The sequence below is a fragment of the Urocitellus parryii genome, chromosome 13 (assembly GCF_045843805.1).
Source record: "Urocitellus parryii isolate mUroPar1 chromosome 13, mUroPar1.hap1, whole genome shotgun sequence".
NCBI classification, from domain to species: Eukaryota; Metazoa; Chordata; class Mammalia; order Rodentia; family Sciuridae; genus Urocitellus; species Urocitellus parryii.
The window spans coordinates 13528839-13545796 of NC_135543.1; the positions used below are offsets into that span (position 1 = coordinate 13528839).

The window sequence follows — 16958 nt, forward strand, 5'->3', positions numbered from 1 at the left end:
GTTCAACCCCAGCAGCCACCCCTTTACAAAGAATGACATCCTCTATTTAATGTGTTTTTTTAAGATCTTACTTTCAAACCAGAATGGTAGACTAAGAAATTCCAATGACCCACTATATAAAAGCAATAAGAACCACTGTAAAAACTATTGAACCTTTTTAGAACCATGGAAATTAACTAAAAGGCTTGCGGCAATCTGAGGAACATTTACCCAAGGGGGGAAAAAATAGCTGAATCTCATAACAGAAAGATTTATGGCCTTTTACTTTGCCCTACCCTAATCCCATCTCTTTCTCCAGCTCTGAAATAGCCCTGTAGATTAATAGGCCCTCAATTATGGTTGGTAGAAAAACTAGTAGCATAGCCATCTCTAGAAAGAACCTATGTTTGGTGTTCCTCCAAAGCCCCATCACTAAAAAACTGTCAATGTGTGACTTGTCTGTGCAACTAGTACTCACTCGGTGTTAAATGGTCTCTTATCTACAGGACATGTGTCATAATTTATTAGTGGTAACTACTTAACAATGTGGCTGCCTGAGGCAGTTACCAGTTGGGGCTAACAGGAAACTAACCAAAAAGTCATTAAAACTGAAAAACTGGGGAATGAAATGTCCACAGGAGGCTTTGAAAAGCTTTCACATATTACTGGGAATGGTAGAAAGCTATGCTCATGCCTATGGGCTATGTAGATTCCCAGAAAAGACCCAAGAAGTCTTCAAGTTCTCACTGTTGGCTGGCTGAGTATCTGTGCAAGGAGGAAATGAAAATGTAATACACAGAGAAAACAAATAGTAAAATGGCAATTGTTAACTATCTTATCAGTATTTATATTAAACATAAGTGGACTAAAAACTCAGATCAAATGATAAAGATCAACAAAATGGATAAAAACCATTAATTAAGTGCTACATTGTATGCAAGAAACACATTTCAGATTTAAAGAAAAATAGGGTGGTGCACACCTGTAATCCCAGTGTCTTGGGAGGCTGAGGTAGGACAATCAGGAGTTCAAAACCAGCCTTAACAACTCAGCAAGGACCTAAGCAACTTAGTGAGACTCTGTCTCCAAATATAATATATAAAGGGCTCGGTATGTGGCTCAGTGGTTAAGCACCCCGGGTTCAATTCCTGGTATGTATGTATGTATGTATGAATAAATTAATAAATAAATAAACTCACACATAGGTTTAAATTAAAAGAATTAAAAATAGGTACTGTGCAAGTAGTACTTCCAAAAGACCTGGAGTGGCCATATCATTATCAGACAAAAGAGACTGTGACAAAAATTGTTACTAGAGACTAAGAAGGACATCTTATGGTAAAAGAATCAAACATAAAAACATTAGAAGTATAAATACATGTGCATCTAACACACAATTTTAATTTTTAAACACTACATATTGTTATGATCCTGTCTTCTATTCAATTTCATGTGCAGTGAAATAAATCTATAAAATCAACATTGCTAGGAAAGTCTAAGGCAATGGTTTTTAACATCTCCTTCATAACAAATTTAAACTTGATAATGGGGTTTATAGGGACAAAAAATTCTTTGTAAGAGAAAATAAAAATTTCCCTCCACCCCACCTCTCTCTATTATCCCATCCTAAAAGCAAACCTCTGTCTTTTTCTTCTTCACTTTCAAAACTTTCTCTTCCATCATGTCGTGGACTAGACGGAGAACTGTAACTCTCTGAAGATGTTTCTCCACATGTGTCATGTCCAGATCCAATGTCCAAATTCACATCTAAAAATAATAATTCTACTTTAAAAAAATCATGTTAAGTAGTTACATTAAATTTCAAATTAAATCATTAGAAATTATATGTAGCTATAAATGTATGTTTTTCAGTTTTCCTACTTAAAAAGTTGATCTTTGACCTAGGTAAAAATTTATCTTAAGTGACTGTTTTAACTGAAAATAACTAATAAACATACTCTTAAAAAGGCATAAAAGAACAAGTCAATCTATGGACACACACAAAAAAATCAGAATTTAAGGTTCTCTGTAGATTTTTGTAGGGTCTATCCAATAATACCACTTAAATTTTTTTTTTAAGTTATAGAAGGACACAATAACTTCATTTATGTATGTATGTATATATGTATGAATGTATGTATGTATGTGTTGCTGAGGATTGAACCCATTGCCTCACATGTGCTAGGCAAGTGCTCTACCACTGAGCCACAACCTCAGCCCAATAATACCACTTTGAGCCACGTTCTAAGTATAGATATGATAATTTCTCATAGCTTGTCAGAAAGTCCTTTTAAGAACAGAGTAGACTTCCAGAAAGCCTATTCAGTAAAAATTACAAGGCCCCATTACTTAAAAAAATAAAAAAAACTTCCCATCTAGTAGACTAGGTAGCCCCTAAATTTCACCCAAAGGCCAGGGCTATATCAGGGATAGGAGTGGGTATAGATTCTCCATAATCAACTAGCTATATCCGTTTGAGACACATAAGGAAAGATAACTGGTGTAGCTGGTATTAGACATTCATATACTAGCCAGGCTTAGGGAACTGTCCTATTCATTTCTATAAACCTAATGGCCTGCATAGTTTCTACCTTACAGCAAATACAAAATACATGTTTAGTGTATAAATCCCCATATGAGCAACTCCAGAGTATTCTTAAGAACTACAGATGAGCAAATCATTTCTGTGGCAACCTGGTGGAACCAAAGATAATGGTTATTAATTACTTGGCAAAACGTTGTGTCAGAAAAAAGACACTATTTGTGTAAAGGGCAATTTAGTTGACTACCTTGCATCTTTTTAAGTAGATCCATTTATAACAGTGTTAAGACTGTTCCCAGATGATCTAGCCTAGCCCAGCCACTCAAATGTTGGATGAATTTTGAAGAAAAATAAGGGCATTATGAATGTACATGCAGCTAATTCCTTCTGGATGATAACTTAAACAGCAAATTGCCAAGGAAAAAATTTACAAAACTTCATTGGGCTACAAGAAAAGTGGCAGATGATTATATGGGCAGGTAATAATTTTACAAAAAAAAGCAATCTGACATGTTTATACATAATAACAGGCTCTCTGAATTATTAGTTATAACTTGTCTAAAAAAAATGGATTCAAGTCAAGCCAACACCAAAGATTGAAAGACAATCGAATGTGCCATAGTGGCTAAACAACTTTGCATTAAATTGGACTCATGAAAACGAAACCTATAAATGATGGAATATATATGGAAAATCTGCATATAAATACTTCAAAGTCAGCAGGTAACAAAATGAATAGTTCACTGTCTCTAAATGAGATTTATAACATAATTTCCTTTACATTGTACTTGCTAGTGAATATTCTAATTATCAAATTGCCATAAATTAAACTGCAGTTTTCAAAGAACTAAATATAGGAATTCATTGCAATAAAAGCATTTTTTCTTTCTGATGATTCAGAAAGTGCTCAGACTTGTGCAGAACCTTGGGAACTTTTATGATCAGAAATTATGTGATCCTCTCATGATTCAGAAGGTACAGAAGAATGAAACAATTATGTCAAAGAATATGCCACAAATTGCCCTTTTAAATAGATACAAACTTTTAAATTTGCCATCATGTTTCAAATGATAAAAAAGGTCTTACACATGATCAAGAAGTCAGAACAACAACACCACAATACTTTACATTATTACTCTAACAAAAATTCTGGTTATTGGTAATTCTGAACAACTGGTTTGTTAGAGTTAAGAACCATTTATATAAACCATAGGTGTTTGACCCACATCTATCTTCTGGATTATTTAAGAAGTTGAAGACCTTTAGATCATTCTAAAGCTTGTAAAAGAAACTGAGAGGCCAAACATTTTATTTATCCCCAACTTCTTAGTGCTATAATCAGCAACAGAGTGGGGTAGGAGAAACACTGGGATGATGATGAACAGTAAGAGTTCTTAATGGTCTGAGTAATGCATGTATCTCTTAAGTGAAACAAAGTTTTAAAAAAAGAAACACTATAAATAAACACAGATAGCTATATAGCATGGATTACTTCCTGGGAGCAGATAACATGGAAGAATGCAGTGAGGAATCTTTATACTGTTCTTATTTTGGAATTAGTGATGTGGATGGTTTATTACTCAAAATAGGATCAAAATTTTAAAACTAAATTTTAAAAAATATATATTTTAAGTGATACTGCTTATTTAAAGATATTAGCAATCTACTAATCAGAAGGACCCAGTACAGCATCTACATTTTATTAGTTCTTGTTCCATAATGGGAAAAAATTTCAAATATATCTTCAGTTTACCAAATGCCTCAAGATAATTCCTTTTTGGAACCCTAATATTTCAAAGGGAAATTAATAAAGAGTTGTTTTTTTTTAAGTCTGAATTGACATACAACTGACACCAATAAGGCAAGCTGTCCAAAGTGTACATTATTCATAATAACACTGTAAATGTAAATATATATGAGTCAGTGACATATATACAAGACAAAATGAAATAAGGTTTGGCTTATTCAAAAATTCTATGGTTGGTAAAGGGAAAAAGAACTGAAATTTGGATGTTGTTACAAAGTTCTTAATAACCTATAAAATGTATATTTTCCTCTAACTTATTAGCAGAGGAAAAAGAAACTAAATTACTGAACAGCTAGGTACTCAGTACCAGTAAAATGCGTTAATAGATTATTAATCTTATAACCTAGCGTGGCAGCATTATTCCCTATTTACAAAAGCAAAAACTTCCGCTTGAGAAAAGTAGCACATCTAAGAAACAAGGGATACAAGATCCACAACCACAGCTGCTTCTGGTCAATGTCTATGAACTTTTTCTCTGGAAATAGGAGGCTACAAAGGCAAGAAGCAGCAGCTCTCCTCCGGTGAGCAAGAGTTCTCAAACCATGGGAGCTGAGGCAGCATGATGGTTTGGAGGGGCGTGTATCTGACAGAAATTTCATCAGGAGAATGACCCAAAGTCTATGTGGTAGCAGTGCAGAAAACAAGCTAGGAGGGAACAGTGACAGGGAGGCCTGGTAGATTTCCAGTCATCTACTGAAATATCTTATTCCAGATCATCTACTGCTTTCCTTATTTAGCTTTTTCCTCCTGCCCTTAGCTGCATCACTGTAGGGACTCTCAGAGAATAAAGAGCTGCAGTGCGTTCCTGGAACTGGATCCTCATAAAGTATGGGTTTTTCCCATACCACTTTTTTCCCAGTTTGGCCAATTCAATGAGTTGGCAGATGGTTGTAGACTCTAAAAGGTAGAGTTTAGAGGGGCAGAACTCCCTATTTTTCTTTCATCACTATTCATTCTCTCTATACAAATATCTATATGCCTCACTTAGGAATACACTCTTGTTATTTATGCTGCATCACATCTGAATTGTGTTATAATTAAAATAAATTTTAAAACAAAAATTCTTATTTGTAGGTTCAGTCAGTAAATATGTTAAGTGCACACATGGACAATACATTCTTCTAGTGATCTGTGGGCTTTTACTCTTTTTTAATCTTTACTATTATCATTAACAGTAAGGATAAGGAAAACACATAAAACTAATCAATGAATTAACAGAAGGGGACTTCTCAGTAAAATGAACCTCGAATCTAAACATAGAAAGACTATAAAATAAGTGAAAACCACAACAAATCTAGCTTAAAAAAAAAATCTGAGGTTGAGAATTCCTCAAAAGTCCCATAAAGGCAGTTACTAAATCATGGAAAAAAAGGTCAAAAATATTCTAAAAATAGACTTAGATAGGAACATGCCCAGACTTTGTTGAGGATGGCTTGCAAAGCTGTAGAAAAGATCCTCCATGATGGTGGGCCCTCTGTCTGCTCTGGTGTAGAACTGGCCTGAGGAAGAAACAGGCTGGGTGACTGCTACCATCAGAAGAAGAGTAAATGGTAAGTCCTAATAAGGATGGCAAGAAATGTTTACCTCCATAGCTGGTTTATAGTCCCTAAATTAATCCCAATAATTTCAGAACACTTTAATTTGGAAATTGCTATACACATCAATGCATGGTAAATTATAATATTAGGATCTGACACAGCAGCTTAAGACCAACTAATATTGTAAGTATCAAGTTGAAAATATTTAGATGAGTATTTGAAAGAAAAAACTTTTCTTACCTTTCACAGTACCACCATGGGTATGCTGAGGAGTGGAGAGTCTAATACCATTTATTCTAGAATTCAGTCTGTTGTCCGTTTTCTTAATTTTCTCCCTAAGCCAAATGTACAAATTACTACCATTTTTTATAAGGTTCTCTACTAAATATATTAAGTACAATATTCCTGAAATTTCCCAAGACTTGTAATTGAAAGAAATTTTAGAAAGAAAAAAAAATCCAACTACAAGTAAAAATGCATCATTAGTTCTGAGAGTTCTGCCCCTCTAAACTCTACATAGTATTTTTTTCCCCGATACTAGGGATCAAACCCAGGGTCTGACACATGGTTAAGCAAGGGCTCTACCTCTGAGATGTACTCCCAGACCTTTTAATTTTTTTTTTTTTAACTTTGAGACAGGATCTTGCTAAGTTGCCCAGGCAGGTCTGGAACTTATGATCTTCCTGCTTCAGCCTCCCAAGTAGCTGGCCACCATGAGTACAAATCGACATAGTATTTGACAACAGATTTACTTCTATATTTGACAACAGATTTACTTCTATCACCTACATATGCTGATATTTTCAACCAAAAAAAATTGAGCCCAGAACTTAAAATATGAATAGAAACCTAACAGAAAAAAAATACTATGTAGACCATATAAACTAAATATGCTCATAATCAAACGCTACTACCTTTTCATATCAATTCTATTCATGGGAACATTAAATTGAACCTACTTTTCTATTTGTGGCTTTCCTTTCTTCTTATTTATTGAAGATAAACTCCGTTTTTCAGCAGAATGCTAGTAGAAAAAAAAAGGCAGACAAAGCTAAACAATACTGATGTAGACTTCCTTTTACTGGGATATCATTCATTAAAATGGTATGTCTGCATAGTTGTACACGCTAACAAATTTTGATTTCCAACCTATTTTTGAAGTTACCTATCAGAACTACTAAGATTGACATATTGTTATAAATACTTCATATTAATCATGAGAAAATATCTATTTTTTTCTTTTATAATGGATCTCTATTCTTTTCTTCTGATTATAATAGTCCCTCCTCATCTGTAGTTACATTTTCTGTGATCAATCATGGTCCAAAAATATTAATGGAAAATTCTAGAAACAAACATTTCCTAAGTTAATATTTTGAGAAGCATGGTGAAATCTCATGCTGTCCCACTCCATCCCTTCCAGGACACAAATGATCATCCCTTTGTTCAGCCTATCTTTGCTGTATTCACTACTCAGTCCATAGCAGTTGAGAGACTGACCACATTAATATAACATCTGTTATGACATGGTGTTGTAATTATTTTATTATTACTGTTGTTAATGTGCTCAACTTATAAATTAAACTTTATCATGGCTATGTACTGTATATGAGAAAAACAGCCTATATAGTGTCTGATACTATTCACAATTTTAGACATTCACTGGAGGTCTTGGAGTGTATCCCCTGTGAATAAGGAGGGACTACTGTACAAAATAAAATATAATCAAGTGATTGGTATTTGCTATAGATTTATTAGCATTCTCCTGAAGTTTAGTTTAATAAAACTAATAACCACAATTTGGTCAACTCCAAGAGAACACAGAGACATTGGGACAGAGGGGATGGGAAAGTACAATAAGATGGGCTTTGAAAAGAGGTTATTTTATAAGCATAACTGATATAACTTATAACTTCTCAAAATGTGCCTTAGTTCATAAGAACACATTCCATGAAGAGTTAATATCTGGATCTGAGTATGGCCAGAAAATAGAATCAGGCTAATGAATCAATTTTATAGATAGAACAGGATTGTTCCATATTTACACATGTATACTTCCCTCCAAATCTGTGGTGGTCTGAACATACTTGAGGGCACTCTGCTCTCTGATCACAACCATTTAAGAAAGCAAATGTTCCCTAATTACACTCTTGAGTGCCAGTAAACTGGCCCAACTACTCATGAGAAAGTTCAGTTTGAAAATTCACATCACCCATAGCAAGAGAGTAACTGAAATGTGAATAATTACTTAAAAGAGCAAAAAAAATTTGATATAACAAGTTAATGCACCTCTAGTTAGAATAAACACTTTGGTTGTCATATTAAAGTGCATTAATTTTATGTAATAAAAGTTATCTAAAATATACTTTCTCAAGTCTAAGAACTTAGATCATATATAAAAACATTAAGTCTATAACAATGAAATCCTCCTTAATTTCTTCCTACCAGAATACTTTCTGCCTAAATGCTTACAAAACAGAAAAAGAGTAATAATACTTTATATGGCACCAAAACAAAACCCCTACGTACCTGCTCAGCTAAGGTTACACAGTGCTCTGGGTGCTGAATGGTGGTGCAGCTTTGCTTCCTCCAATCCACAATTCCATTCTGTTCAGAATATTGCATGGTAAGTCCATCCAACGGAGAACAGCTTGTACCAATACTGCTATCAAAAGAAAAGTTTATGAAAGCATAACCTTGTGAAAAGTTTATGAAATTTATCCTCAATAATTTAACCTGCTATACCGTTTCAATGAAGAAGCTATAGTAACTCTTTCTTTAGCCTATTAGTTTTAATTTTTTTGAATACACAGTGATAAGTTCAAGGGAAAAAAGTATACTATAAGAAATAAATAGGTACATATCTAATTTATTACTAATGTCTGTCTCTAAAAATAATAGTAATAAATGTGTGCTCTGCCTTGAGAAATCCTACAAAGAGGTTATCTTGCACTCCTGAAGGCTGAGAACAGAGAGAATACAAAATTCTGTATCTGGAGAAAATCACTGATCTAAGTATTGTGTATAACCAACATAAGAAGGGACAGGAAAAAAATGACTGAAAACCAAAGAAATATACAATAGAATTGGGCTCAAAGAGAATCCAAAAGATGCAATTACTGGATATGAACTTTCAGTCTGTATCACATGGTCAATGAATAGAACAAGGTTGAGGATTTGGAAGAGTACCAGAAAATATAAAGAACCAAATTTAAATTCTAGAACCATAAAATAAACTGATATAATGAACTCAATGGATGGCCATCAGATGAAGAAAATCAGTTAAGAATAAATTGTCTGCAGTTAATATATTGAAGTACAGAGAGGGAAACAATATGCACAACAAGTATAAGTTAAAAAGACGACGTGGGACATAGTAGAAAGTCTAATATATAAGGACTTGGGATACGTCTTAAAAGATGGAGCAAAAGAACAGCACAAAACCAATTTTAAGAGGTAAGAGCTAGGAGTTCTCAAAAATCAAGATCTATAGCAACTGATTCAAGAAGGATTAATACAAAGAAAGCTACATATCATAGGAAAATTGATAAAAACCAGACAATGAGAAAAACTTAAAAGCAAAGCAACCAGCGGAAAAAGCATATTACCTTCAAAAGAGCAACAATAAGATTAACTGATCACTGAAGGCCACATGAATTTGAATTCCCCTCAAAAACAAAGTCTAGAATGACATAATTTATTTGAGAGGTGGTCCCAGAGAGCAGGAGGCAAGGGAGCAGGAAGAGGGAAATAGCAAAAGACCCCAATGAGGTTGCCACTATAAGCAAAAGGGGCTCAATGCTACTGGGAACTTCTAAAATTACCTACTAAAGAACAGAAAGCAAGGGGCTGAGGTTGTGGTTTGGTGGTAGAGTGCTTATCTAGCATGTACAAGGCACTGTACCTCAGCACCACATAAAAATAAATAAATAAAATAAAAGTTTTGTGTCCAACTACAATTAAAAAAAAAAAATAGGAAGCAAGAGTATAGAATCAGCAAAGGCCCTGAGTGAGAAGTATAAAGTCTGTGGAACATGGCTGAAGGAAAGAGTACTTAACTAACGGAATATAAGTTGGAAATCTCTTAAGTGATTTTATGTGATCTGCAAGAGAAATCAGAGATGGGAAGAGAAGATAACAGAGAGACCAAAGGTATCTGCCCAGAAGACAATGAAATAATAGTTTCAAAAAGCAAACAGAAAATAACTGCCAACCCAGAAATTCATAGACAACAAAAATATCTTTTAAAAATGAAGGCAAATTATACCCCATCCCCTGATAAAAACTAACTGCACGCATCACTAGCAGATGTAATTGTAGGAAATACTCAATGTTCTTCAGTTGGAAGGAAAATGGTCACAGGTGGGTGCTCAGAAACAAAGGAAGGAATAAAGAGAAAAGGAATGGTAAAATCTAAATGAATACTGGAAAAAGATTTCATGGGGCTTCAAACAATAAAGATAATTAAAATGCATGACAACTATGATTTACAACTCAGGAAAAGAAAAGGGGTTAGAGTGATCTAAGGTCCTCAAATTGTTGGGGAAATGATACCAGCACAATTTACACCAGACATTAATAAGTCAAGATGTATAATAAATTCTCTAGCATAACTAGAATACAGACACAACATATACCTATAAAGACTAATTAAAGAGAAAAACAATTTAAATGAAAACAAAAACAGGGGCTGGGGTTGTGACTCAGTGGTACAGTGCTCGTCTAGCCCGTGCGAGGCCCTTGGTTGAATCCTCAGCACCACATAAAAATCAATGAAGAAAATAAACGTATAAAAAAATTATGAATCCTGTAAAAAAAAAAAAAAAGATGGCAAGAAAGGAGACAAAAGGAAACACAGAATAGGTGGGCCAAATAAAAAGCAAACAGCAACATGGCAGAATTATAGCCAAATACATCCATAATCTTATTAATTGTTACACCAATTTAAAAGTATACAAAAGTATATGTATTTAGAAATTAGATACCTACTTCACAATGGGACTTTTCCCGGTATGTTTCTTGTGGATTATGGTGTGCTGCAACACATCTAGAGTAGAAGAAAAATTAATTTATTATACTAATGCTGCAGCAAATATCCAAAAGGATAATGCTATTAATTTATGCTATCGAAACACTGTTGACAGATGGGATACAGCACTTCTAAGCATTTCCCAATAAAGAAAATATCTTAAAGAAGCAATTTTTCAAAAACATAATAAGTGAGCCAGGCTTGGTGGGGCATGCCTGTAATCCCAGTGACTTGGGAGGCTGAGGCAGGAAGATCCCAAGTTCGAGGTCATGCTTGCCAACTTAGTGAGAACCTGTCTCAAACTTTAAAAAAAAAGTTTGCTCAATGGTAATGTACCCCTGGGTTCACTCCTCAATATCCTTTACCCCCCAACACAAAAGACATAATAAGTTACTGAATTATCTTAAATATTCTCTCAAATGTGTTTTACCTAACAGTACATCAATCTTATCCAAAACTACATGTCTAATACGGACATGCTACTTTAACTACAACAATTTCACATAAAACTCTTGTTTAACCAATAAAAAATGAATTGTTTCAAAAAGTATGTCCACACACACACACATCTCGACAAGGTGTCCTTGAACTTGTGATCCTCCTGCCTCAGCCTCCCAAGTAACTGGGTTTACATGTGTGTGCTAATGCACCTAGCTGTGTTTCATATATATATATATTTTTAAATCTATTAACATGGGGCTGGGGATGTGGCTCAAGCGGTAGCACACCCGCCTGGCATGCGTGCGGTCCAGGTTTGATCCTCAGCACCACATACAAACAAAGATGTTGTGTCCGCCGAAAAAAACTAAAAAATAAATATTAAAAATTCTCTCTCTCTTTAAAAAAAAATCTATTAATATAATAAATACCTGTGTACAACCACATCCGAGACTTCTGCCTCTATTCTTTACCTACTTATTTGTAACATCACATCTGTCACATCCCAATTTTTTTTTAAAATTAAAAAAAAAAATCAGACAGGATATGACCATTCACCTCCCTCCCTCTATAGAAGTTAACTAGTACCTAATTTGTTGGAATACTCTAGTGAAAGTGGTGCTGCATGTTTGAATATACTAGAAATATCCTTTTAACTGCAACCCAGAATAGACCTATCACAATTTATAAGTTCATTAATATTTGAAACATTAAGGCAATTTCCTGATATTTGCTCTTACAAAGGTGCCACGAATATCACTGTCTACATCTCCTTGAACACTTGTACAACAAATTTTACAATCATAGGACAACAGCATAAAATTAGCTCCAACTTCACTACATTGTGCCAAATTTCTGTCCAGAACACCTGTACCCATTTACATCCCCATCAGTAGTACAAGGTTCCCACTGCTTAATATGCTTAATAGTGTCAGATTTGAAAGTGTTTTGACAATTTGGTGAGTGTGAGATGATATATCACTGTTTTCATTTGCATTTTCTCTACCACTAGTGAGGCTGCACACTGTTTAATGGCTGTTCAAGTCTCCTATGAATTGCCTATTTATATCTTTTGCTCATATATCTGTTGGGATAATTTTCTCAAAATTTTTTAGAAGGATCATTGTATAATCTGCACAGTCTTTTATCTTTAAATATCCTACTAATAGTATCTCGTCATCTGTGGATTATTTTCTAATTGTATGGTTTCTCTGGTCATTTGTAAGCTTTTATTTAATTGGTCAAATGCATGGTCATGTTCTACCTTGTTCAAGAAAGCCTGTCTATTTAGATTAACATTAAAAAGTTTAAGTTTTAGAAAATCAAGTTGTAACTCACCCGAATACACATGATGTAAGTAGGGATCTCATTACATATATTTGTATGTATGTATGTATATATATGTATGTCATATGACTTGTTGGAAGTCAATTGTGTGTACATCATTTCAGTGAACACTCTATTCTTTACCTACTTATTTGTAACATCACCTCTGTCACATCCCAATTCCCAGAATGTCTGGATGTAGGATTCTTAATTGGGTCTACCCTGATTCAACACCAGGCAGAATCACTTATTCTAGTGAATCTACATTTACCTTCTTCTTGACTTGAAGCTTCTGAGCTGTCTTCTTTTAAATGTTCTAGTATCTTAGAGGTCTTCAGAGAGGATTGTAAATTATCTGCAGGAAGTAATTCAATACTATTAACTCTTCACGAAATTGTAATAGCCAGATAAAGATGACAAATAGAATGATTATTTCCCCTGCCCCAAGGAGGAGGTGAGTGGAGTATTAGCAATGAAGAGAACATTTCTACTAGTTAGAACTCCTAAGAAATCAAGTGGACACAACACAAAGCACCAGACCTATGAGAGGAGTTGTGAAACTAGCTGTCTCCTCAAGCACCACAGGATCTGAGTAAAACACACCATATGTATTAGCTACTGTGTGCTCCTGTGCAAAATGAGCAACTGGACCAAAGGGGCGCCTCTCAAATATTTGTGTTTTTATTTTTTAAAATATCCACTGTTGTACAGTTAATTTTATAAAACAATGATAATGCCATGGCACTAAAGAACTGCTATAAAACTCAATGTCTACTCTGAACTTCTGTTCTATCACAGAGCAGTGACAAACAATGGTAGATGAGCACTGACCCAAAGAACACATTTGAACTGCTAACTATAAAAATTTAACTATAAAATGACATGGTAAAGCATGAAAACCAAACCAGAGTTCAACATTTTAAGTCATCTAGCTTTCTCAGAGTTAGTTGTCAGGATTATAGAGTGTTACTCTTTGGTACGAGGCAGGGTGGGAGGCAAAATGGTAGAGCTATCAATTAAAACTGTGCAAGTGAATGTTGACAACAACATGTTCAGCAGTGTGACATGAAACAACACAGACATGTACAAACACTATGACAAGGATTCCTACAATCTCAAATTGTGTACTTTCAACAGTATTTTAATATAACCTTAAAACAAAATCTGCCAACCTCATCTGCATTGTTTATGTAATTCAAACACTGCGAGGCCCTCAAGATAAGCTTTTCCTTATTTACACCCATCTTCCTCCCTGCTCACTTGGGTAAGCTCCCCTGAGCATCCTGTTAATCTGAACTATAAAAGTTTAACTGTGTGTTCTAATGCCTTTTTAGGACTAAACAGATGCTACTGATGGATATTTATTAAAAAAATACTTATACCTGGCTCAGGGAGAAAACACTGATTGTTAAATCTACTTAGCTCTAGAATGACCAGAACTTTAACAAAAGCCATTGCCACTATTCACACATAAATTCAACATGGAGTTGTGCATCTTGTCTGAGGCAACTGGTCAAAAAAGGGTCATATTTTAAATCTAACTGCTAATTATGCTCAAAGTATTTAAAGCACATGCATGCGTAAACACACACACTCAAAATAATAAATGAAATTTTAAAATTTATCCAGATGTTATAACATCCAATCATATTTTTCACCCACCTCAAACTGAGGAAATGTGAATTTTCTTTCACCTTTAGAGGTACTGGAAAATATAATTGTTGAGAGGAGAAGGAAAGATTTAAAGAAAAAATGTTCCTTGATATAGTGGCTGCCTAGATTTAGCAGAAATTCTTTAAAGTACATATCAGTGTTCTCGGCAAAATATTCATTTAAAAGGAAGGCTGAGGAAGATGTATACAAAGAACACAAAGTAGACTGTGATGAATGCTGAAACATGAGGGCAAAACCAAACAGAGAAACACAAGAAAAAAACAGAAAAGCTTTCTGGAAGAAGTGCAGCTGGGCCCAACACAGGTGTGATTTTAATAGACGGTGATGGATGCAAACAAGAGTACAAATGAGCAGAGAACCCGGCAAGAGTGGCAGGCATGCTGGACAGTGCTGAGACTTCATGGAGCTAGAGCCTGACAGACCCAAGGCAGGCTCAAGAAGTTCAGATGGGGCTTGCATTTCACATCCCATGTTTAACGTTTTTAAGAGGGGATTAACAATCGACTTTACCCCTGTGATAGCCCTAGCATAGAGGAGAGTGAGAAGATGAATGTGGGTCAAGAGCTGGGCTTTACAGATAAAAAGACTGCATGAAACAAGACCTAGCTGAAAATAATGGAATGGCTGGCCTTTAAACGGCTGAACATGAAGAGGAAGTGAGACAAAGAAGCTACGAGGCTCTGAAGGTCACAGCATCTGGAGAGCCAACACACCCTACAGTGCACCTCCACATCTCTCCAAGGTGTAAGCCAGGTCTGGCAAAGACCTGAAGACTGGGCATGTGCCATAGTCTTAGAGATTATTAGACTATGCCTGGTAACCAGTCTGTTTTGTTGTATTAGTTTTTTATACTACGCTCTTTAAAAGTGCAGTGTAAAATTCATTAGAAATGACAAACATTTCTTATTTGTATGTTACCATTCCTCAAATTTAACTATAAAATGACATGGTAAAGCATGAAAACCAAACCAATAAAACCCTTCAAATTTCCAGAGGAATGGACGATGCTTACTGAGACTGTGCAGAGAGTCTGACGATATGGACCGAAAAAAGCTGTGTACTTTTTGATTCTGTAGAAAAGCTTGTGATGAAGTTGAAAATAGCTGCCTGCATATAAAGAGAAAAGAGATTTGTTAATTTCAGGTATGTACATAAAAGAGTCTGTTTCCTATAAAGAAGACTTAAGTGGCTGTTTCATTAAGGAACAGAAAGCGTTTTTCCCCCCATGAAGTAATATTTTCTAATATATTTACTATGGAAAAGAGTAAATAAAATTGAACAGAACTAATTTGCAAGGATCTACTAAACAGGTTCACTTTTAACGGTAAAGTTTCAATTCTGGGGGGGAAAAAAAAGTGCCACTTTAGCCTTTTGCCCAAATGGTCCAATAGCCTGCCTTTTTGCCCAGAAAAAGAACTGCAATGTCTTTTTTTTAAAAAAATATTTATTTATTTACTTTAGTTTTAGGTGGACACAATATCTTCATTTTATTTTTATGTGGTGCTGAGGATCGAACCAGTGCCTCATGCATGCTAGGCGAATGCTCTACCTCTGAACCACAACCACAGCCCAGAACTGAAATGTCTTTATCATTACATTTCTTCATAGTCTCATGGAGAGTTCAACTGGATCTGAATCCTATTTCAATGCTGTATAAATAAACTGAATTAGCTATTCAGCTTCAAATTCCTTAGGGTTATAAGTAACACTATCAACTGCATAGGTACTCAAAATACAAATACCCCTCAGTTACTGCTGTATACTTTTAATGCTTATTAAAAATTTTAATTCTTAATTTCTCCCAAGATTTCTGACCTATCATTTACTTTAGTCATTAAATCATTAAATACCACCACAACAGATGACCTTTATAAGTCAAAGTTGCCTTGAATATTTAGGCAAAAATGCTTTTTGGTAACTCCAATGTGGAAATAAACATTCAATGGGAAGACACAAAGGGAAATGAAGAAAGGGGAAAATAACCAAGATCTGAAGTAAGGAGTTATCTGAACTCTAGTTCTACTTTCTAGTTCTGAATGTACTGCCTAAGCCTGGGATCCACACACAGAAGCAGTGGTGGAACCACACCTAGCTACAACTGGTCAAAACGCACAGACACATCTTAATTCAAGGCCTGAGCCCAAGGGACAACCCAGGTGTGTCTCCAAATACTGAGTACATATTCACCAAAGGAACACTGAGGTATATGTATTTAAATCACATGGGTAAAGCCCTGGAGCTGAAATTATTGCAGACTAAAGCCAGCGCTCATTAATGCATAGCTACAGGTGGCAATTACACCTGAATTTAAAATCAAAGTAGCCAGAAACAACTCAAAATGACATGAATAAGAAAAATAAGATTACTTGTTGACATGACAGAAACCATTCAACCCCAAATGTACATTTTAATGCCATATTTCCATTCATCTAATTCACAGCTTAGCTGAGACTTAAACACAGTATGTCCTATACCAACCAAATCAATCTCTATTATACTTATAAATTCATTTCCTATTTATCATTTTTATTTATTTTCTCCTCACCTCCATTATAACTGTTACTTTTCTTTTTCTTTTTTGTGGTGCTGGGGATTGAACCCAGGGCCTTGTACATATGAGGCAAA

The 16958-nt window shown here is 34.9% G+C and overlaps 1 protein-coding gene across 3 annotated transcripts in view; it reads right to left on the reverse strand.

Annotated features, from left to right (window-relative positions):
* Zcchc2 (zinc finger CCHC-type containing 2) overlaps window positions 1-16958 on the reverse strand; it is a 53253-nt gene that overhangs the window by 7083 nt on the left and 29212 nt on the right. For 2 of the 3 annotated variants that reach the window (XR_003302192.1, XM_026404633.1), the window contains exons 6-12: window positions 15346-15440; window positions 12931-13014; window positions 10856-10913; window positions 8396-8531; window positions 6826-6890; window positions 6107-6201; window positions 1618-1746 (exon numbers count right to left, since the gene is read on the reverse strand). Coding sequence is in view for 2 of the 3 variants with exons in the window: in XM_026404633.1 (XP_026260418.1) it covers window positions 1618-1746; window positions 6107-6201; window positions 6826-6890; window positions 8396-8531; window positions 10856-10913; window positions 12931-13014; window positions 15346-15440 (662 nt within the window). In the remaining variant the exon portion in view is untranslated. The remainder of the gene's footprint in view (window positions 1-1617; window positions 1747-6106; window positions 6202-6825; window positions 6891-8395; window positions 8532-10855; window positions 10914-12930; window positions 13015-15345; window positions 15441-16958) is intronic. The other variant, XM_026404634.1, reaches the window with a different exon arrangement.